Genomic DNA, 20,198 nt, shown 5'->3' on the forward strand with positions numbered 1-20,198 from the left:
ATGAGATGGATGATGGTGGAGTGCTGTGCTTGGACCAGTTTGTGCAGGACCTTAAGTTTCTTTCTTTTCCATGCTACTGATAAATGAGTATATTCTCATCATCAGAGTGAAAACTACATCAGAGTATAACTGTGTAAAACTGAAATCGCCCTCCAGTCTAACCTTGCTTCTGCTCCCCACCTCCTAAGGGAACCCACAGTTTGGGGTGAATCTTCCATTTCTCTCTTCCAGTTCATAGCTGACCTTCAAGTTTCAAATCAGAAAGAGAAAATCCCAAAGCCCAGATCGTATGGTGGTTCTGTGGGCTCCCCAGTACCCTCCGTTTAAATGTCCGAGCGCCTTTCATGCGGCGCTGTCTGCCCATTTCCCCTCTGTTGGCCTCCTAGATTGTAATCTCCCCATGGCCAAGGCTGGATTTTACCATATTTCGGAGACTGTTTACTCAGGGTGACTGAGTGGCAGGCTGCCTGGATAAATTAGATCTGCCTTTCCCCAGCTGGTTCGTACTTAAGGGACATTTAAGGGACTCAGCCTCCAAGTAGGGACCTAGTCAGGACACGCAGACTCTGGCGGTCTGAGCTGAAGCCTCTCCAAAGGAAGGGAAAGGCATCAGAAATGCAGGGAAGCAACACGGCCTTGCGGGAAAGGCCCTGGACTTGCAGGAAAGATGCCATAAAGCCGTGTCACCTCTCCAAGGCTCGCGATGATGGTCTTCATAATCTCCGCCCAGCTCAGGAGCGGAAACTTTCGCGGAAGGAATCAGGAGCCGGGTGGCGCAGCGACCAGCCCCTCGGCGCTGCCCGCTGGGGTGGCCCTGCGCACGCTCGGCTCCCCTTCTCCAGCGCGCCGCGCCCCGAGACCCGGCGTCCTGGACAGGCGCGCAGCGGGCCGGGCCGCGGGGCCGCGCCGCCGTCCTGCTGCCGCCCTCCTGTGGCCGCTGCGAGGCCACCTCCGGCCGTCCCGCGGGCCGCCTCCCGAGGCCGGTGACATCACCGCATTCCCACCGCGGCTCCTCCCGCCCGCCGCCGCCGCCGCCGCCGCAGGGACAGGCGAGCCGGGCCCGGGGGCGGAGAGGAAGTGCGGGGCCGCCGCGCCGACCCGTCCCCGCCGAGGCCGGCTCCCCCGGGCGGCTCGGGTGACAGCGTCGCGGCCGCCGGGCGCAGGGCGGGGCGCGCGCCGGGCAGAGCCGAGCGCCGGGCGGACGCCTCGGCGGAGACGCGCGGAAAATGGCTGATGACTTTGGCTTCTTCTCGTCGTCGGAGAGCGGCGCCCCCGAGGCGGCCGAGGAGGACCCGGCGGCCGCCTTCCTGGCGCAGCAGGAGAGTGAGATCGCGGGCATAGAGAATGACGAGGGCTTCGGGGCACCTGCCGGCAGTCAGGCGGCCCTGGCGCCGCCGGGACCCGCGAGCGGGGGTGAGTCAGCGCGGTGGCCTGGGGGCCGGGGTGGGGGGGGGGGCCTGGGCTCGCCCCCGGGGTCCCGGGCCTTGGGGCCCTGCGGTGGGGTGAAGAGGGCCTGCTATGGCCAGCCGGGAGCTGGCCTGGGGCTTGTGTGTACCTGACCGGGACCTGGAGGAAATTGCGGGGTGGGGGCGGGGGGGGGGGGGGGAGTCTTGTGGAGGTCCCCATCTCAGGCCCCACCTGGGGCTGTGGATCTGGTGGCTCCTAGGATAGAAATTCGTCATGACATTTCCTCCCCAAGCCAAGTCCACTTCTGCCTGGCTCTGGAATCCAACACAGCCCAGCCTTGCGCTCCCCAGTAGGCTGGCTCCCTAAGCTGAGCCCTGCAGGTGTGGGCCTAGCCCCAGATCTCCCTGCCCCTCAGACTTAGCTCCCGCCTACAGCTGGGGAAGCAGGGGACACTGGGTGCTCCAAGAACTCGCACACCTTTCCTGAGGAACACCTGCCATCCTGCCATCACTGGTATAGGCACTTTACTTACATTTAATCATTTCTCGTGCATTATTAAGCCCGTTTCAGAGACGGCAACACTGAGGCTCAAAAGGTACAGTACTGAAACAGCTAGTATGTGGCAGAGTGAGGACTCTAAACCATTTCTCGCGGACTCTAACCCTTTCCACCTGACCACACTGTCTTCCGTATGCCAGGCTCTGAGTTAAGACACCAGCATGGGGGCAGGAGCACAGAGGGCTTCAGTCAGATGAGGTCCTGTCCTCCTGGGGTGTGTAGCTTCATGGTTTTCCCAAGGGGGTCCAGGGCTCCGGTGGTTAGCTTCACACTCAGGGTTTGGGGCCTGGTCCTTGCTATGGCGTGTTTAACCACAGTGTTCCTGCTCTGGTTCTGCCTGAAAGAACAATTTCTTAAAGTATCTAGTGGAAAAGTAGATATCACTTTCGTGGGTGCCTCCTAAACAGTGCTTGCGTCCTGTTAAGGGTGTCATTTCGGTAGGCGTTATTGGGCTTGCTGGAATAAGTGGTAGCTTATTATATTTTTAAAAAATGTTTACAAGTGAGGATCCTTACAGTCGTTCAGCAGTTACTGAGCACCTGCTGTGTGCCAGGCCCAGTGGGGATACAGATATGAATAAGACAGATCCTGTGGCTTGAGGAGCTTGAAGCATCTCTGTATCCTCTTGGTATAAGAAGCATGACAAGCCTTTGTCACATATAAGAAACTGGAGGCCGAGACCCTGAGAATCTTGCCCAAAGTCACACAGCCCTGTGTGACAGATCTGGGACTTGATCCGAGGCCTCTCAGATGTGGGCTCTGTGCTCTTTCAGATGCTGTGGCAGTCACCCTGGGAGGTGATGAAATGTAGAGGCAGGGAGGGGGGTGTTTTGCTACCCAACCAAGCCAGCAGTGGAAGTCTTCTGAAGAAGCAGCAGCTCCCAGCACTTCAGCACGGACCCTCACGCATCCTAGGGAATCCCTGAAATGTGGGCCCACGTTCACGTACCGGTATTCGTTTGTCCACATTTCCCCCTTTGAGACCACCAGCTTCCCCAGTCGGGTTGGTCTGGGAGAGGCCCTGCTGGAGAGCCAACGTCAGAACCACCTAAGCAGGAAGAAGTCAGGCCGAGGGCTGCAGAGGTGGCTGGGGGTTGAGCAGGCTGTGCTGTCTCCCAGGAAAATGGGGCTCCAAGGGGTTTACAGCCTGGATGGGAGGGTCCCTCTCCGGCAGGGATGGTGCAGATGGGCGCCAGACCTGAGGTGGCAGGGAGAGAAGCAGAGATATGGCCCTCTGAGGGTCTCCCAGACTCACAACCACCAAAGCTGCAAATGCTTAGCTGCCCAGTTGAGTAGGGCACGGGGATGGAGGATGTGCTATGGGATGGCGGCTCAGTAGGTGGCCAGATAGGATGGAATTGATCTGACCTTCCTAGGCCTAGATGGTGATGAGCATGTAATCCCCCGAGACCAGGGATGAGTGCCAGAAGCCCAAATGAAGTGCGGAAAACGTGCCTAGGGCTGCTGGGAGCGGGGCGGAAGCTCCCGCAGCCAGAACCCCTCATCACTTGAGTCTCGCCTCTTAAATGACGCCCCTGTGCTGAGTGCCCTGACGTTGGGCCCCAGGTACCCCAGGGGAAACTGTTTAGCATAGGCCTGAGCCTGAGCCACTTTGAGTCTCTCTTCTGAAACTACCGCCAGTCTGAGCAATGGATACTTTGTTTCCATTCATCAGCCTTGGGTAGGGCCCAGGAGGTTTACATTTTCACACCTAGATTTCTAAGGGCCCTGCCTGGATCTGCCCCTGATTTGCCTAGTCATTTCCTGGCAAGCCCATTTCCCCTGATAGGCCTCAGTAAGCTCCCAGGAATGTTCTGGACACTGTCTGCCCCTGTTCCAAAAGGGGTCAGGGATCTGAGAGACGCAACACCCGCGGGTCACCCTGGGACTCCTATCTGCCACACTCCTATTCTGCCGGCTTCGGACTGCGGACACATGCGTGTCAACGTATCATGGGCTAGTCAGAAAGCACTGCGGGGACAGAGACTTGTAATTCTGTGTGTGGGTGTGTGTGGATTCCCAAAGAGGCTGAAGCCTCATTTCCAGGGGAACGCTTATGGGACGGAGAGACGGGCATGGAGACTTTCTGAAGGCCAGGGTGGCCCCCTGGCAGCTCGTGTGTGCGAGGGGCCTGCGACTGGGACTGGTCAGGGTGGCGTGGTGGTGGGGGGGTGCAGCTTCCCCTCCAGAAATGCTGGGTGCACAGGCCGGCATCATCGTGACTGGACCCTGGTAACATAAGGCCCTGGAAGAGGAGATGCCCGAGGAGAAGAAGCCACTTTGCAGAAGATGCTGCCACTGACTTAGGGACCAGGCCACCCAGGCAGGAGAAACCCCATCTGAATAAGTAGGGAGGACGGCTAAGAACGGTTGGTCAAAATCAATCACTGTTTGACTCTGAAAATAAAGTTGATTATACTTTATATTAGCTGGGGATTATTTTCATGGGATCAAGTGTCCCTCTCTTCAGTCCCCAAGCTGGAAACACTGTCACTGTTGCTCACAGCTCTGTCTGGCTGGTAAACTGTACTTGTCCATCTGCAGTGATCTCGTGGACCTCCTGTGGCTCTTGGCTAAGAGGCATTGCAGTTTCTGAGAGTCCTCAGGCCTTGCAGATGACAGCGGGCCCCCAAAGAGCAATTCAGCGTCCATTTAGCCAACACTTACTGCTCCCCCTTAGGAGCTGAATGGGGTACTGAGCCTGATAAGGGAGGGCATGACCCTTGGGAGGTCACAGCAGTCGCATAAGAGAGTGGGGGTGTGGTACAACATTCTGGGACACCCCAGAGTTGAGACCTTCCAGCGGTGCCCAAGGACGTAGGGGAAGCAGTGGAGGGCTTCCCCGAGGAGGTGACTTGTGAACTGGGCCTTGGAGAACGGCTGAATCCCAAAGAGCATTCTTTAGTGAGGGAAGTAGGAAGAAAGGTGTGGGATGTGACGTAGTGTGTTTGGGGAAGGAGGAAACCAGAATAGGGTTTGTGGGAGGCACGGGTGGAAAGTGAGGCAGGAAGAATGGGCAGGGCCAGATTGTAAAGATCCCCATGAGCCCTGGTTGGAGCTTCAGTGTAACTCATTCAACAAACCTTTATTGGGTCCCTATTATGTGCCAGGCACTGTTCTAGGTGCTGGATCCCAATAGCGGACAAAACAAAGTCCCTGCCCTCCTGGAGGGCATTCAAGTGGGGAAGGCAGATAATAAGCACATACAAAAATAAACATGTCAGGCTGTGGCAGGTGCTATGGAGAAAATACTGCCCAGGGGAGGAGGCAGGGGTGTTGGAGGATGGCCTCTAATAAGGCAGTGTTTGAGCAGAGGCCAAAGGGCGTGAGGGAGCAGCCCATGTGGAAATGGGCAGGAGAGCTTTCCAGGGAGAGGGGACGGCATCTGTCGAGTCCCCAAGGAAGGAGCAGACCCTTTGGCCACCCTGGTCCACGGGAAGTGGATTTCCTTTTGGTTTGTGTTCATTATAGTTTTCATTAGAGGAGTGACATAGGTAAGTGTGCGCTCTTCAAAACGTCAACCCTGGCGGTTGGAAGGAGGTTTGGGAGAGGGTGAAGATGGAGGCAAGGAGGCTGGTGAGTGGACAAAAGCCGCCTATTCCTTCTTTCTTTAATGCACTGATTCATTTACTAATTCAGTAAATGGCACAAATAGTTTCTGAACGCTTCCTAAGCCGCAGGTACCGTGCACGGCTCTGGGGAAGACAGCCGTGAGGATGATGGACACAGGTGTGCCCCTCCAGGTGCTCGCCACTAGCGGGGCAGGCAGACCACGTCGTTGTGCAGGTGGGCCAGGCAGGGGGCAGAGGGTGGAGGGCAGCCTTGCGGGTCCCTGTTGCAGCAGAAGCCGCAGGAATGTATGACTAATCAGATGTCAGGGAAAGGGACCTGGAGGAGTCATTGTTAAGGTGACGGCAGAATGAAATCCTTCTGGGAGGGGCAGGAGGAGGAAAAATAGGCCAGGTGCTGCCTGGTGGGGGCTGTGATTCCTGCTCTCCCAGGTGGAGCCGTTGCTCAAGGCACCGCAGGGACAGGCAGAGACGCGCAGGACCCCTCTTCGTGAGCCCTCGCAGACCCGCCCTGAGCCTCCTGCGCCTGCTCACCAGGTACAGGCTCCACGGGCTCCACAGGCTCCACGGGCAGTCGGGCCATTCCCAGTAGTGGCTGAGGGGAAGTTAATTTCAGGTAGGTGAGGAGCTATTACTGGCTGGGTGACCTTGGGCAATCACGTAGCCTCTCTGAGCCTCAGTTTGAAAATCTGTAAAATGGGTTGATAGCAACTTCAGCACAAGGCTGTGAGAAAGCTTTGTGTACAGTCAAGGACTGAGCCCAGGTTATTTATGTTTCCATCATGTCTGCATGTGTGGGGATTAATACACACACGGACATATACGGAGGTTGCCTGGGGCAGTAAGTGATGCTGTCTCCTTGTTCTCTTTCTAGCAGGTTCTGAGGACATGGGGACCACGGTCAATGGAGATGTGTTTCAGGTAAGCAAGATTCTGTCTTAGCAGGGGGAGGGACCAACAGCCTGGGTCTCAGTAACTTTTGGCCCCCATCATGGGTAGGATTAGGGTTTCAATTTCTGTTCATTGGGATGGGAACATTGAGAAAGATTTTGACACGTTTTTTGGGTCATGTAGGAGAAGGGGATGAAGAATAAGGACCACTAGAGAGAGGGATCGATGGGCTGTGGCCTCAGGTTGCCCATGGTGATGTCCAGCTTCCAGAGGGAGAGAGAAAGTGGCTCGCAGTGGCATGAACTAAAGGAAACACAGGGCCCTGCACACGTGTATGCCCTTGAGGGAGGCTGAACCCAGTGGTCATCTCCACCATGTCTGAGCATTTTAACTGGGTGGGCCTTGGACCCAGAGATTCCACTTCTCAGAATTTTCCCTAAGGAAATAGCTGGCAAGGACACCCAGGTTCTTTGCAGGATTATTTATAAAGCAGACAAACTGGAAACAACCTAAGCGCCCAGTATTGAGAACCTGAGTAAGTCCATTGGAAAACCATGCTGTGGTTGAAAAGAGCAGTCAGAGCTTTCTGTATTGACATGAAAAGATGCCCATGATATAGTAAATGGAAAAGCAGCTTGCAGAATAATATGCACAGTATGGTCCTGTTTTTTATTTTAGAATTATGTTTGCATGAAAGATCTGAAAGGATGTGTACCAACTGTTAGCAGTGGTTAGCCCCGAGGTTGTGGGAGGAGGGGGGATGAGGGAAGGGCTTTCACTGTCGCTGGATTGTTTTAAAATTCTTTGTAGTGATCCTATCTCACACACACGTGCATATGGACTCACCCCCCAAAAAATGGCTAGCAAAGATATTTCTAGTTAAAGACTGCTTCTCTCCACATTCACCTAACCCCCCTCCCTTCATACATATACAGATCATTTTAAAAGTACTTAAAGAACTTGGACCACAAATCGCACCCCCAGGACCCTGCAGATGCAACCCCCAACCTGCAGATACCTGGGTGGGGCAAAGCATTTGCTGGATGAACTTTAATTCCCACGGGACTGGGTCCGAGACCCTTGACTGCTGGGGCTGCAGCTGCACGATCTCCTGAGCTCTGCCTCGTTGAGGAGCTGGCCTCCGAAATCCTCAGGGAGAACAAACAATACTTTCTTATGTAAGAGGGATGGGCTGGTACCTTACACAGGGCAGCGGGCCAAGTCCCACTTCTGGAAAATTACTCAACTACCGGCAAGCTAGAAAAGTCAGTCTCTAGGACTTTAAGAGCTTCGTATCTCCTTGGGCCTGAGACCAACGAATAAGCAGGATGGATGCCTGTACAGTTTGGCAGAGCGCCGAGATTCAGGCTGCCCCTGTCCTGGGCACACTCGAAAGGACTTGGCTTGACCCAAAAGGTCTGTGTCCTAAAGTGGCCCTGGAGCTGCAGATACACTTGGGACCACAGAAGCACCTGGAACACGATGAGCAGGAGAGTTTTCCCTTTTTGTACATTAGGATCTTGAGGCCTTCTCCCTCCCTGCCCCGGGCCTTGCTTTGCATTTAGTGGATCTGAGAAAGCTTGGGCCTCCTCCCCAATCTTGGTGGGAACTCGTATTCTCACTGCTACCAAGAATAACCCCAGGTATGTTTATTTATAAATCATTTCACATCTGTGCCACGCTAGCATCCTTACAGGCAGGGGATGGATCACAGATGAGACGAGTCACTCAGAAGCTTAGTGGCCAAGTGCAGGTTCATCTAAATCTCCTGCCCCTGATCTGGTGCCCTTTGTACCACCCCCTTATTGCTGGACCAGGCAGACCACAGCAGCCAGCTTGCGGGTGAGAAGCCCCTGCAGACTTTTCTTAGGACGGAACATAGAGCAGGGTCTGGCTTGTGCGCCCCAGGCTTTCAAGGGTCCTGGGCAGAACTTTCCTGCTACCTTTCTTAATCTTTTCTGGAAACCTATAGGCCACTAGGGCTTCCAGCGATGAACCAGATCCCTAACAAAGCCTAAGGATAAGCCTGCCCACACCTATTCTAGTTCTTTCTGATGCTGCCAGGGGTAGGGAGAGAAGGCCCCTGCAGGACTCCCTCCTCCTACACAAGCTCTCTCCCTTCCCCCCACCCACTCCCATCATCCCTGTTGAGCTACTTAGAGGAATCAACAGCTCAGCTGGGATTTTGACCAATCCCAAAGATCGGGTTTGCCTCATCCTCCTGGCTGTCCCTGCCATCACAGCACATGCTTGGCCAGCATGCTCCCTGGAAGCCCTCGTGGTGGTGTTCAGTGTTCAGTGTCCAGCGGGGGGGTCCCTCGGGAGAGGGGTGCCCGGGAGCTGGGCTGAGACAAGCCTCGCCCTGACTATAGCCTCCTGCCTTTTGGTGCCATCATCCTTGACTCCTCCCCCTAGAGCTTGGGAGGGGCTCAGAGCATCGCTGCAGCCCCTGGTGAGCCCTAGTGGGCTGCTAGTCCCCCGGCAGCTGACCTGATTTCCTCACTGGCACAGTCAAGCGATTAAAGAGGAGCCCTGCTGTACACCGCACGACCCCCCTCCCCGACCCCGGGCCTCACTGTTCGCTGGCAGGGGCTGGGCAGGAAAATAAGTCTAGAGCAGCCGGCAAAGGGGAGCCAGCAAACGGCTTCTCAGGTCCTTGTCTGCCGGCGGCACCACCGTGTTCTTCCTGGGTGTGGCGATGGTGCAGCATGGGCCGGCCTGCTTGGGGCCTGCCAGGGACAATGGTGAGCCCTGCAGCTCTGCTGCCCGCGCACATACACGTCCACTACAGGATACAGGGGTCACAGGGCAGTTGCATTTGGGTCCCACTTTGCACCCCGAGTGGGATGTTGTCACTGCGATTAACAGGTGATGAAACCCAAGGAGCTCAGGGAAGGGACTTCTCGAAGGTCATACATCCAATGAGTGGCAGGAGGGGACTTAAAGCCCAGTCCCTCCCATGCTGTGTCCCAGGCTGTCCCCGAGCCCTCCACATGGCTTTGCAGGCAGCCCCTCATTCCTTCATTGAGTCAACTCACATTCTGAGTGCCACGCACTGTGCTCAGGATGATAGATGTAGAGGTAGGTCCAACACGTGTTTGTCCTCAGAGAGCTCACTTCTGATAGAGGACCGAGACCTGGAAGTCGTGCAGGATGGCCAGGGCCCCGGTGTGGGGCTGGTATCAAGAGCCAGGAATCTGAGTTCTTACTACGTGTTAGGTACCCCCCAAAAGCTTTACATGGATTAACTCATTTCATCCTCCCAACACCCCTACGACGTAGGTTCTGTCATTATCCCCATTTTACAGATGAGGAGGAGGACGCGCAGAGAGGTTTAATAGCCTGTTCTGGCTACACACAGTCAGGAAGAGCTGGCACCTGAACCAGGCTCAGGCGCCAGATGCTGCACTGAGGTCAGAGAGCACAACAGGGACGGATGCTGGAAGTGGGTTCCAGGCTGCCCAGGGGGATGTGGGTGGTCCTGGCTGGGGGGACCACAGCATGCGCAAAGGCACAGAGGGTAAGACACTCAGTCTGGGGCTTGCCGGGAGCCTGGCGCCTACTGCAGAGAAGGGTGTGCTAGGGGAGCCTGAAGAGACCACAGGTGCAGGGCCAGTGTGCCTGCAGGTGGGAGAGATGGGGGCGGGGAAGGGGGGGGCAGGCAAAGCTCCCAGCCAGAGCCTGCCAGTGCCAGCGCTGGTAGAGGAGACAGGCCCAGCTTGGCCAGGCTTTGCACCCAGGGCTTAGCGCATGGCCACCTCTGGGCACAACATGCTTGGACCACCCTGAGTGGTGCCCCTGGATGTGCAGTGCAGCTGCTCCAGGGCTCCCCCCCTTCCCAGAGAAGCACCAGGGGTCTGAGCGGATTCTCAAGCTGCTCCTACACACTGGGGCGCTGTGGCGGGCTGCAGAGGAGTTTGGATGGAGTCAGACAACCCGGGCTTCATTCCTGGCTTTTCCCAGCCAGATGACCGTGGACCAGTCACTTCTCTGAGCTGGGATTTCTCCTTTGCAAAACGGGGATTAGAGGCCCTGCCCTGCTGCCCCCACAGGTCTGTTGAGAAAAGCGCTCTGCAGCCCTGGAAGCTTCTTCTAAATCCCTGACCTAGCCACTAAGTGAGCCAAGGAGGGTACGTGTGTGGGTGTGAGAGAGAGAGAGATGCGGAATGGGCCGTGGGGCAGTGGGAGGAGGGGGCACAGTCTCTAATCTTGGGATGGTAGGCTTATCAGGGAGACAAAAATCACGTGACACAGAAGTGACTTTGGTCCTTATTGGCTACATGTGGCCACTATGTTTACACCCAGGAATTCAGTTTGATTTCTGGCTCTGCCAGTTCCTGGCTGAATGACCTTGGGACTTTGGGACTAGACTTCTTCTACCTGTAAAACAAAGATCATAAAACCCATCATGAAGAGTTGTAAAGACCAAAGAGAACCGTTTAACCGCAAGTTTTAAAGCTATAACCCGTGAGTCTTAATTCTAGGGCAGTCTTGATGGAGCTGGTAGGTCCTGAAGTATGCCGTGGGATGAATTCTGCACAGAGCACCACCCCCCCCCCCAGCCCACCTCTCCCACCCCATCCCCTCCACACCTGGTAGCATCTCCGTACTCAGATTTTTCCAAAGGCACCAGCCTCACGTGGTCCTTGTGATGCCAGCTCTTGGTCTGAAGTGCCCTTTCCCTATCTCTTCCCAGCCTACTCTGCCTCCCAGGCTAGGAAGGTCACGCCCTCCCTTGTCCCCCCTCTTTTCATGACCCATGTTATGCGTGTACCCTAGCCATGGTCCTCATTTGTGAGGGACTCCCTCTGCCAAGCTCCCAGATGATGGGCTGTCTTGTTCGTCCCTGTCCCCAAGCCTGGACATCTGTTAATTCATTCAAGAAATGTTCTTGAAATCCTCCTACAGCCAGGCCCTCTGTGTTCTAGATCCTATATGGAAACAGGCAGTCTCTGTCCTCATGGAATTCACTTACTGGGTTGGGGGTGGGGTGGGGGATAGATAGTAAACATGGAAACCAACCAGTCTTTTATTTTTTTTATTTTTTTTCTCTTTATTTTTTATTTTTATTTTTTATTTTTTTATTTTTTTGGGGGGCCAACCAGTCTTTTAAGCTATCATGCGTGCCAAGAAGATATAAAATGTAGCACCTGGATAAACACATAGACACAAAAGTAACTGCAGTTGTCTGCAGATGGGACCTTCTGTAGGATTGGGCAGAGGTCCTGGTAGCCTGGCCTCAGGACAGGGTGCTTCCCAGAACTGGTGAGGGTGGGGCTCACCCAACATCAGTGATCAACCCGTGTGGTCCAGATTAGGGCCCTGGAAAGGCCCCTCGAGATATCTTGAGAGACTCTCTCAATTGACTTGTGTAATGCTGGGCAGGAAGGAGGAATAAGGGCAGCGTCCCAACTGCCCCACCCAAGGGTGGGCCTGATCCGAGGAGCCCGGCTGCACCGCCCCACCCTGGGCCTGCCCTTCCCTCTCCCCCAGACAGCTGGAGTTGCAGCTCTGATATTTCATCTGTGTGCTCCTTCACCCTGCTGCCCACAGCCCCTTGGGCAGACGCTTACCCAGCACTTCCTCTGAATGGGGCACCTGCTGGCCGCCGGCGGCAGGGGCGGGGGGGTGGGGGATCTTCATGCAGGCGACCACTGCTTACTGAGCACCTGCTGTGTGCCGACAGTGGGCACCACTGGACAGATGCTGTTGGGTGGGGGGGAGACATTAAACAACACTGGGATCCGTGACAGTTTTGATGAGTGCTTGAAGGAGGAGCACGGGGAGCAATGAAGGGATGGGACAGGGGTTCAGGGGCTGTAAACAAGGTCCTGCCCTGCCCACCGGGAGCTCGCGGGGAGACACACACAGTAGAAGGTGAAGGCTGTGACAAGGAGCACAGAGAGGGAGGGGGGTGAAGTCCGCTTGGGGGTTGAGAAATATCCCAGAGCTGGAGACTTCTGAGCTGGAAACTCGTGGGATGGAATAAGATTTCATCAGCTGGAGAAAGGAGGGGAGGCAATGGCAGGCCGAAAGCATGGAGGAGACAGAGGCGGGGCAGCATGGGCGTGTGGGATGTGTGCAGACAGGAACGCACAGGGTGCACTGAGCGCCAGGAGATGGGGCTGGGCGTAAAGTCTCCAGCTTTGCGAGACCAGAGGCGAGCCCTATCCTCGCTGGGCTGAACTCTCAGCCTGCAACGCTTTGAGTCCCCACCCTGGCAGGCAGCCTGGAGGATTGGGCAGAGCCCTGGCTGGGGAGGCTGAGGCCTGGACTCTGGCCCTGCTTCTGCCACTACGCTGTGCCATCTTCCTGGCCTTAGTTTGCTCCCCTATGAAATAGGAATGAATAATAATATTTATTTTATTATTTTATTTTTTGGCGCACGGGCTTAGTTGCTCTGCGGCACGTGGGATCTTCCTGGAGCAGGGATCGAACCCATGTCCTCTGCATTGGCAAGCGGATTCTTAACCACTGCGCCACCTAGGAAGCCCATGAATAATAATAACATGAATTAATAATAATAGTGGCGATGGTGATTCTAGTTACCATTTAGTGACCATCACTCCATGCCAGGTGTTCTTGTAAATGTCCTATAAATATTGTTGCATCACATCCTCAGAACAGTTCTTAGAGGCAGTTTTGTTATTATTCCCATTTCAGATGAGAAAACTGAGGTCAGGCAAGGTTGAGCAGCTTGCCCCGGCTACACACGTGTGTAGTAGGCAGTAGCGATGGGATGTGAACCCAGATGGTGCAGCTGCAGAAGCTGACTTTTTCATCACTGTACAGCCTTAGCCGTGGCCACCCTGCCTGTCTCACGGCTGCTTGCCCACTCAGCAAATCGTTATTGAGTACCCACTATATGCCAGGCACTGTGCTGGGTGCTGGGGACACAGCAGTGAACAGGACAGGCAAGGTCCCTGCTGCCACAAAGGTGACATCCTGATGGAGGAGACAGACAATGGACAGTAATATAAAGGGAGGCCATTTGGGGCTGTGATATTGGGTAAATAAAACTAATAGAGCAGGACTTGAATGATAGAAACCCAGGGGACTCTGTGTCCCAGGAAGCATTTGAAGGTGGGTCTTTACACTTTCTTAACTCATTTCATTCTCATATTAACCCTATGGGATGGGTGCTATTTTGTAGCCCTTTTTATGATGAGGAAGGTGAGGCACAGAGAGGTTGAATAACTTGCCCAGGGTCACACGAGGGGAGGAATTACTGGCAGAGGCCACAGCAGGTGCAAAGGCAGGGTACAGTCCCAGGTGACGGTGGGTGTGAGGTAGTTTGAAATGTGAGGGGGGGTCCTAGTACTCAGGCATCAGAGACAGAGGGGCAGGTGGACAGGCTGGGTACACTGCCGTGTGTTTGTGTCCTAGGAAGCTAACGGTCCAGCCGATGGCTACGCCGCAGTTGCTCAGGCCGACAGGCTGACGCAGGAACCTGAGAGCATCCGCAAATGGAGAGAGGAACAGCGGAAACGGCTGCAGGAGCTGGGTGAGGGCGGGGCTGAGGCTGGGGGCTGGGCTGGTCCCCCTGGCCTCGGGCGCCCCGCTGGGTTGGCTGTTTGAGACCTGCTAGGGTGGGGAAGCCTTAGGGTACACGGGGCCCTGCCCAGCCTTAACGTGGGATTGGCTGAGGATGGGCCTGGGGCTGCCTGCCAGGGTGGGGGGAGAAGCAGCCCGGGCAGCTGTGCCTCACATCCCTCCTGGAGAGCTGCTGCTCATTCCCCTGTTGGGGGTCACAGATGCTGCCTCCAAAGTGATGGAACAGGAGTGGCGGGAGAAGGCCAAGAAGGACCTGGAGGAGTGGAACCAGCGCCAGAGTGAACAAGTTGAGAAGAACAAGATCAACAACCGGTGAGAGGAGCTCTGAGGGCGTGAGGGGGCTGTGGGGACATGAGGGGGCTGTGGGGACATGAGAGGAGCTGTGGGGACATGAGAGGACCTGTGGGGACATGAGAGGAGCTGTGGGGACATGAGAGGAGCTGTGGGGACATGAGGGGGCTGTGGGGACATGAGGGGACTGTGGGGACATGAGAGGAGCTGTGGGGACATGAGAGGAGCTGTGGGGACATGAGAGGAGCTGTGGGGACATGAGGGGGCTGTGGGGACATGAGAGGAGCTGTGGGGACATGAGAGGAGCTGTGGGGACATGAGGGGGCTGTGGGGACATGAGGGGGCTGAGGGGACATGAGGGGGCTGTGGGGACATGAGGGGGCTGAGGGGACATGAGGGGGCTGAGGGGACATGAGGGGGCTGAGGGGACATGAGAGGAGCTGTGGGGACATGAGAGGACCTGTGGGGACATGAGAGGAGCTGTGGGGACATGAGAGGAGCTGTGGGGACATGAGAGGAGCTGTGGGGACATGAGGGGGCTGTGGGGACATGAGGGGGCTGAGGGGACATGAGGGGGCTGAGGGGACATGAGGGGGCTGAGGGGACATGAGAGGACCTGTGGGGACATGAGAGGACCTGTGGGGACATGAGAGGAGCTGTGGGGACATGAGAGGAGCTGTGGGGACATGAGAGGAGCTGTGGGGACATGAGAGGAGCTGTGGTGTGGGGGACTGTCTTGAGGATGGTGATTTGGTGGCAAGAACACGGAGGAAGGAGAAGCCGAACCCACAGAGCTGTTTCCTCAGCGGCCTGTGGAGCTCAGCGCCCTGAGCTCTGCAGAGCTGGTTCGCCATGAAGCTCTGACCTCCTCAGCACGACAGAGAAAGGCGAGTGTGTCAGGCAGCAGACGGGGTCCCAGGACCCAGCGGCCCACAGCTCGGCCTGGGCGCCTGTGGCCACGGTTATCATCGCAGAGAACACAGGCCTGGCTGGGCGGGAGGAACCAAGCGTGGGCAGGGTTTCACTGCTTACAGAAATGGCCACACTTTGACCCGGGGGTGGCTAAAGAGTGAAGGGACATTAGTGGCCTGTATGACTGGAAAGGCCACGGGTATGGCTGCAGGCCCAGTGGACTCAGGGGCTGAAACAAAGTCCTTCAGGGCCCACTTTTACTGTCCCTCGGCTCTGCTTTCCTCTGCATGGCCTTCAGTCTTGGGCACACACTCCTGGAGTGGGGGCCAAGGTGGCCACCAGCAGCTCCAGGCTTCTGCTCTGTTTTCTTGGAAACTTCAGTGAAAATAAACCTCTTGCTTTCAGTTGCTCCAGCGGGAGTCCTGACCTGACCTCCATGGGTCTGGTGGGGGTCACATGCGCACCCCAGGCCCAGTGACTGTCCCGGGGGAGGGACTCTCCGATGGACGCAGCTTGGGTGATGGTTGCATTCCTTGGGTTGTACATTGGGGTCCAGTCCCACCCAAACCACAGGGACTGAGCGGGGGCTGATGCTTCAAAGGACAATCAAGGTGTCCTTCCTGGAAGAAGGGGGACGGATGTCGGGCAGGAAAGATCACAGAGGCCCACCAGAGAATACCTTGCAGAAGTGGTCTCAGATTAGAGACTGCCAGCAGCTCCTGCCTCTGAGGCTGTGCCCTTCAAGGTACCAGACTTGCCAGGAAGGAAAAAGCTCTGGGAAGCTACCAGCTGGAAGCTGCTGCATGCCAGGCTCTGGGCTGGGCACTGGGGAGGCAGAGGTGAGAAGGACCCAGCCTGTGTCCTCAGAGCAGAGGAGGGAAACAAATGCGTACGGCTGAACTCAGTAGTGGGGCTCTCTGCAGGAAGGCTGTGGAAGCCAGGGATGAGGGTGGGGGAGGGACCTCTGTGTCTGGGGACCTGGGCTTTGGAGGGTGACTAGGCATTCACCAGGAGAAAGAGGGCAGGGGGTGGGGGAGGGTATTCTAGACCAAGGAACAGCATGATATGAAGGAAAGGACGTTGTGCTTGGGCACCAGGGACTGGGCGAGAGAGGGCCGGGATGAGGGCTCCCGTGTGCAGGGCCTGGGATGCGAGCGTCCGGCAGATGTGGGCAGTGGGGGCCACCGCAGGTTTTAAACAGGAGGAGTAATACAATCAGGGCTGAGTTTTAGAAAAGGGCACCTACTCGGGTGGGTGGAGGATCTCTGCGTTCCTCTCTGGACTGTGGAGAATCGCCGAGCCTTCCAGACCTGGGCTTCCTAACACGTCTCCAGCTGGCGGTACTAATGCTGTCTCTCTTTCTCTTTAACCCTCTGCCTGTCTGTCCGTCCTGCCATCCCGTCTTCCCCCACCTAACCCCCTTCCCTCAAGGATCGCTGACAAAGCATTCTACCAGCAGCCAGATGCTGATATCATCGGCTACGTGTACGTGTCTCCTTTGCTCCTGTGCACGGGCCCCTGTGTGTGGCTGGCGCAGTTTCTTGAGTCTCCCGCTTGTGGGGTATACATGAGTGTGGCTGGGCCTGGGACAATGATCAGAGCAGGAGGAGAGCCCGAGGGGCAGGGACGGGCACCAACCTTCACCTCCATCCCTCCAGCAAATGCTTATTGAGCGTCTTTGAGACAGCTTTGCTAAATCCAGGCAGAGAAAAGAAAAGAATGTCTGGCCATCCCCAGGTGAGAGAGGCAAAGGGCAAAGCAGCCCAACTCCCTTCCTCTGAGATGCCTTTTTGGGGTGGGAGCCAGAGGGGTTGGGAGTGGGGTGGGGGTGTGAGCCTTCTGTTGAACAAAACAGACGCTGAGTGCTGGTGCTGGAGGTAAAAAGGGTGCACAGCCATCCCGCCCCCCGCCCCCAAGTGTGCTGCTCTTCCTTAGAGTTTCAGCCTGAATTTGGCCATGAGCCCCTGCCCAGACCACCACGGGCCCCTCTCATGTGTTCCTGATTTGGGGTCTGGTTGGTCCTTGCCTGACCCAGACCGGAGAGGGCAGAGATTTTCTCTCATGCCACCCCACTGGCTGGTAGGGACGGTGTGCTGGAGACTGTGGAGCCGAAGAAAAAAAACGCAGTGATGAATGTGTGAGGACTGCCACGTGCGTATGTGCCAAGTATGTGCTGTTCCTCGCTCTGGGTGCGCCCGTGGCAGGCCTCTGACGCTGTCTGGGCTAACCCTTCTCTCACATGACACGGGACACACCGGAGGAACAGCCTTCCGCTCCTCCCTTCCGTCCACTCTCCCATCTGTCCAGTACTTAGGCACTTCCCCAATACCAGTCTCTGGTTGGACAGGAATAAGACACACATGATCTGTCCCCCAAGTTGCTCATGGCCAGAGATGTGTTGCGATAAGAACTGCACGGAAGGACAAGCTGGGCTCTGGGAGCCACCCTCTGCCGGGGTGGCTGGGCCAGGCTTCAGAGATGCGGACCGTCAGCTGCCCCTTAAAGTGTGAGAAGGAGTGTGCTGGTGGGGAGGGGGAGGGGGCGTCCCAGGTGGGAAAAGCTGCTGGGGCAAAGGCACGGAGATGGGAAGTATCCAGCGGCCTGCAGTGGCGGGGGCGCTGGGATGGGGGGGACGGGGCGGTGGGATGGGGGGGAGATGGTCCGTTTGGAGCCAGTTGCAAAAAACCTGTCGTGTGATGTTTAAAAGCTCAGGCTTGATCCTGCAGGCAGTGGGGAGCCATGGGAGGTTTCAGGCAGGAGTGGGGATGGCAGAGGGGCATCGGTGCTGGGGGATATACCACAGGGGGGTCAGTGCTTCTGTCGCGCCTGAAGACATGGCCCAAGGAGCACCCAAGGGAGTCCTGAAGAGAGGAAGAGTCTAGACCAGCGCTTCTCAGACTTCCATGTGCCTGTGAATCACCAGGGGCTCTTGTCAAAATGGAGATTCTGATTCAGAAGGACTGAGGTGAGGCCATGATTCTGCATTTGCAACAAGCTCCACGGTGATGCCAGCGCTGCTGGACCGTGAACCCCACTTTGAGCAGCAAGGTTAGAGGAGAGCCTCTTGACCCAGAAGGGAGAGCTCCCAGGATCACTCCCCTCAGCCCCGCTGGTCAGCCAACTCCACACAGCACCTGACATTTTCCCAAGCCCGAACACACCTGCTACGTTGTTTGATTCTCAGGCCAGTGAGACAGATCAGCAAGGTGGAGGCGTTGATTCTCACTTTCCAGGTTAGGAAGTGAGCGCACAGCAGGGAAGCAGGATCCCTAGGGAGGGGCCAGGTCACCTGATCCTCGATCCCTGTGGTGATCACCTAGAGAGCTCCCTGCCTTCAGCCAGTGCCTGGCATGTGGCAGAACTGATCCTGCTTGAGATGCAGGGTGGGGGCTTCCAAGGAGAAAGGGGCTTTAGGGAGACTTGCTGGCCAAACAGGACACAGACTCAGCCCTCCCCGCCTCAGGATCCCTTATTGCCTTTCTCTTAATGACTCCAACGTTTAGGTTTTGTCCACTAAACTACATCTACTATACTTTGGTTCCCCATTGTTCCTTTATCAGTGGCCTCTATAACTGTCAGCCAGAACTTCTGATGAAGAAACCACCAGTTTCCATCCTAATTTAATTCTAATCAAAAGCAAAGACTCCAGTGGAGCATTGCCCAGGCTGTTAGGGATAACAGTCATTCTGGGCTAAAAAGAGTTCTGTAGTCAAATATGCTTGGGATGTGGTAGATTCTGTCTCCATCACGTACTCACATTCGCGATGCACGTTAGCACATGAAAGGCTTTGAAAGTCTTGTTTTGAAGATCCTCTTTAACTGATTCTTCTATATGTTTTTGACCACAACCCTTTTCTGAAGAACACTTAGAGGGTCCACAGAACCCTGAGGCAATGCTGAATCAGAGACTTCAGTTAGGTGGTTAGTCAGTGTCCTGCCCAGTTTTGGGAAATGTTGAAAATAGCTGAGATACTGCATTAGTTCTTCCAAGGGCCTATAGGTGTCAGGAGCCCCAGTTTGGGAACTCTTGATGGAAAGGTGATGAACAGAGAGTGCTGGGGCAGGGGCAGGAGACAACTTGGGCTATGGTGGCAAGGGAAGACCTTTCTGAGGAGGTAAGGTCTGCACTCAGACCTGAATGACAAGAAGCAACAAGCAGTGAGCAGGTCTGGGGGAAGAGATGACCACAAGTGCAAAGGCCCTGAGGCAGGATTCCTCTGATGGAAAAGCTGTTCCTGTGGGCCTGAGGTTAGAGGGCACGGGGCTGGGGAGGACAAAGCATCCCAGTCTGGACAAAGTACCCCAGAGTAGGCTGGGCAAAGCAGACTTGGAGAGCATCACTGATCCAGGGGAAAGGCAGACAGCTATGAAACCTCTGTCCTATCTCCACCTGCAGGGCATCTGAGGAGGCTTTTGTGAAGGAATCCAAGGAGGAGACCCCAGGCACAGAGTGGGAGAAGGTGGCCCAGCTGTGTGACTTCAACCCCAAGAGCAGCAAGCAGTGCAAAGACGTGTCCCGCCTGCGCTCGGTGCTCATGTCCCTGAAGCAGACGCCGCTGTCCCGCTAGGAGCCTGCCACCAGCATGGCCACCAAGCAGGGGCCGGGCCGGGTAGAGGAGGAGCAGCTGCTTTGGCCAGCGGGGAGATACCTCCAGCAGCTGCTACACAGCCTATTCCGTTCCTCCCCATCTTCTGGGGCCAGGAAGGGGAACCCTCACCCCCTCACCAGTCATTCCCTCACGGCCCTACAGCCCAGCCCCTCACACCTCCTCTCAGTCCACAAAATTGTGACTGTCCCTCCTGATGTATTTTTTTTTTCTCTTGGCTTAAAGGGTGTGTTGTTAACTCTTTTTACACTTATTTATTATCATTCTCATTTCTCTGGAAGCCACAACTGGTGTCAGGGCTGTTTGTGCTTAGAACTTTCCCAGCTTCATGGACTTGAGAGAAGGTAGGGCTGTTCCCCTGGTAACCCAGGAGCTCCCAGCTGGAAGTGCGGGTCCCAATCTATGTCTT

At 56.0% G+C, this 20,198-nt stretch overlaps 1 protein-coding gene across 4 annotated transcripts; it reads left to right on the plus strand.

The window, feature by feature from the left end:
• Window positions 1–962: 962 nt before the first annotated feature.
• CLTB (clathrin light chain B) lies at window positions 963–20,032 on the plus strand. 4 transcript variants are annotated; one of them, XM_057728580.1, is made up of 5 exons: window positions 963–1,413; window positions 6,412–6,455; window positions 13,812–13,929; window positions 14,180–14,291; window positions 19,579–20,032. In XM_057728580.1, the coding sequence occupies exons 1-5, from the start codon at window positions 1,227–1,229 to the stop codon at window positions 19,748–19,750; spliced, it is 633 nt and encodes a 210-aa protein (XP_057584563.1). In that variant the 5' UTR covers window positions 963–1,226; the 3' UTR covers window positions 19,751–20,032. The 4 variants fall into 4 exon arrangements, with proteins under 4 accessions (XP_057584563.1, XP_057584554.1, XP_057584569.1 ...); XM_057728571.1 differs by having other exon boundaries at window positions 965–1,413; window positions 6,409–6,455; XM_057728586.1 differs by lacking the exon at window positions 963–1,413 and adding an exon at window positions 5,673–5,751 and having other exon boundaries at window positions 6,409–6,455.
• The last annotated feature ends 166 nt before the right edge of the window (window positions 20,033–20,198 follow it).

Source organism: Hippopotamus amphibius, chromosome 1 (assembly GCF_030028045.1).
Source record: "Hippopotamus amphibius kiboko isolate mHipAmp2 chromosome 1, mHipAmp2.hap2, whole genome shotgun sequence".
Taxonomy (NCBI): domain Eukaryota; kingdom Metazoa; phylum Chordata; class Mammalia; order Artiodactyla; family Hippopotamidae; genus Hippopotamus; species Hippopotamus amphibius.

Coding starts and splice junctions, on each gene's coding strand:
- CLTB (XM_057728571.1), top strand. CDS start 1,227: ATGGCTGATGACTTTGGCTTCTTCTCGTCGTCGGAGAGCGGCGCCCCC. Junction 6,456..13,811: donor TCAATGGAGATGTGTTTCAG/GTAAGCAAGATT, acceptor TTTGTGTCCTAG/GAAGCTAACGGTCCAGCCGA. Junction 13,930..14,179: donor GAAACGGCTGCAGGAGCTGG/GTGAGGGCGGGG, acceptor TGGGGGTCACAG/ATGCTGCCTCCAAAGTGATG.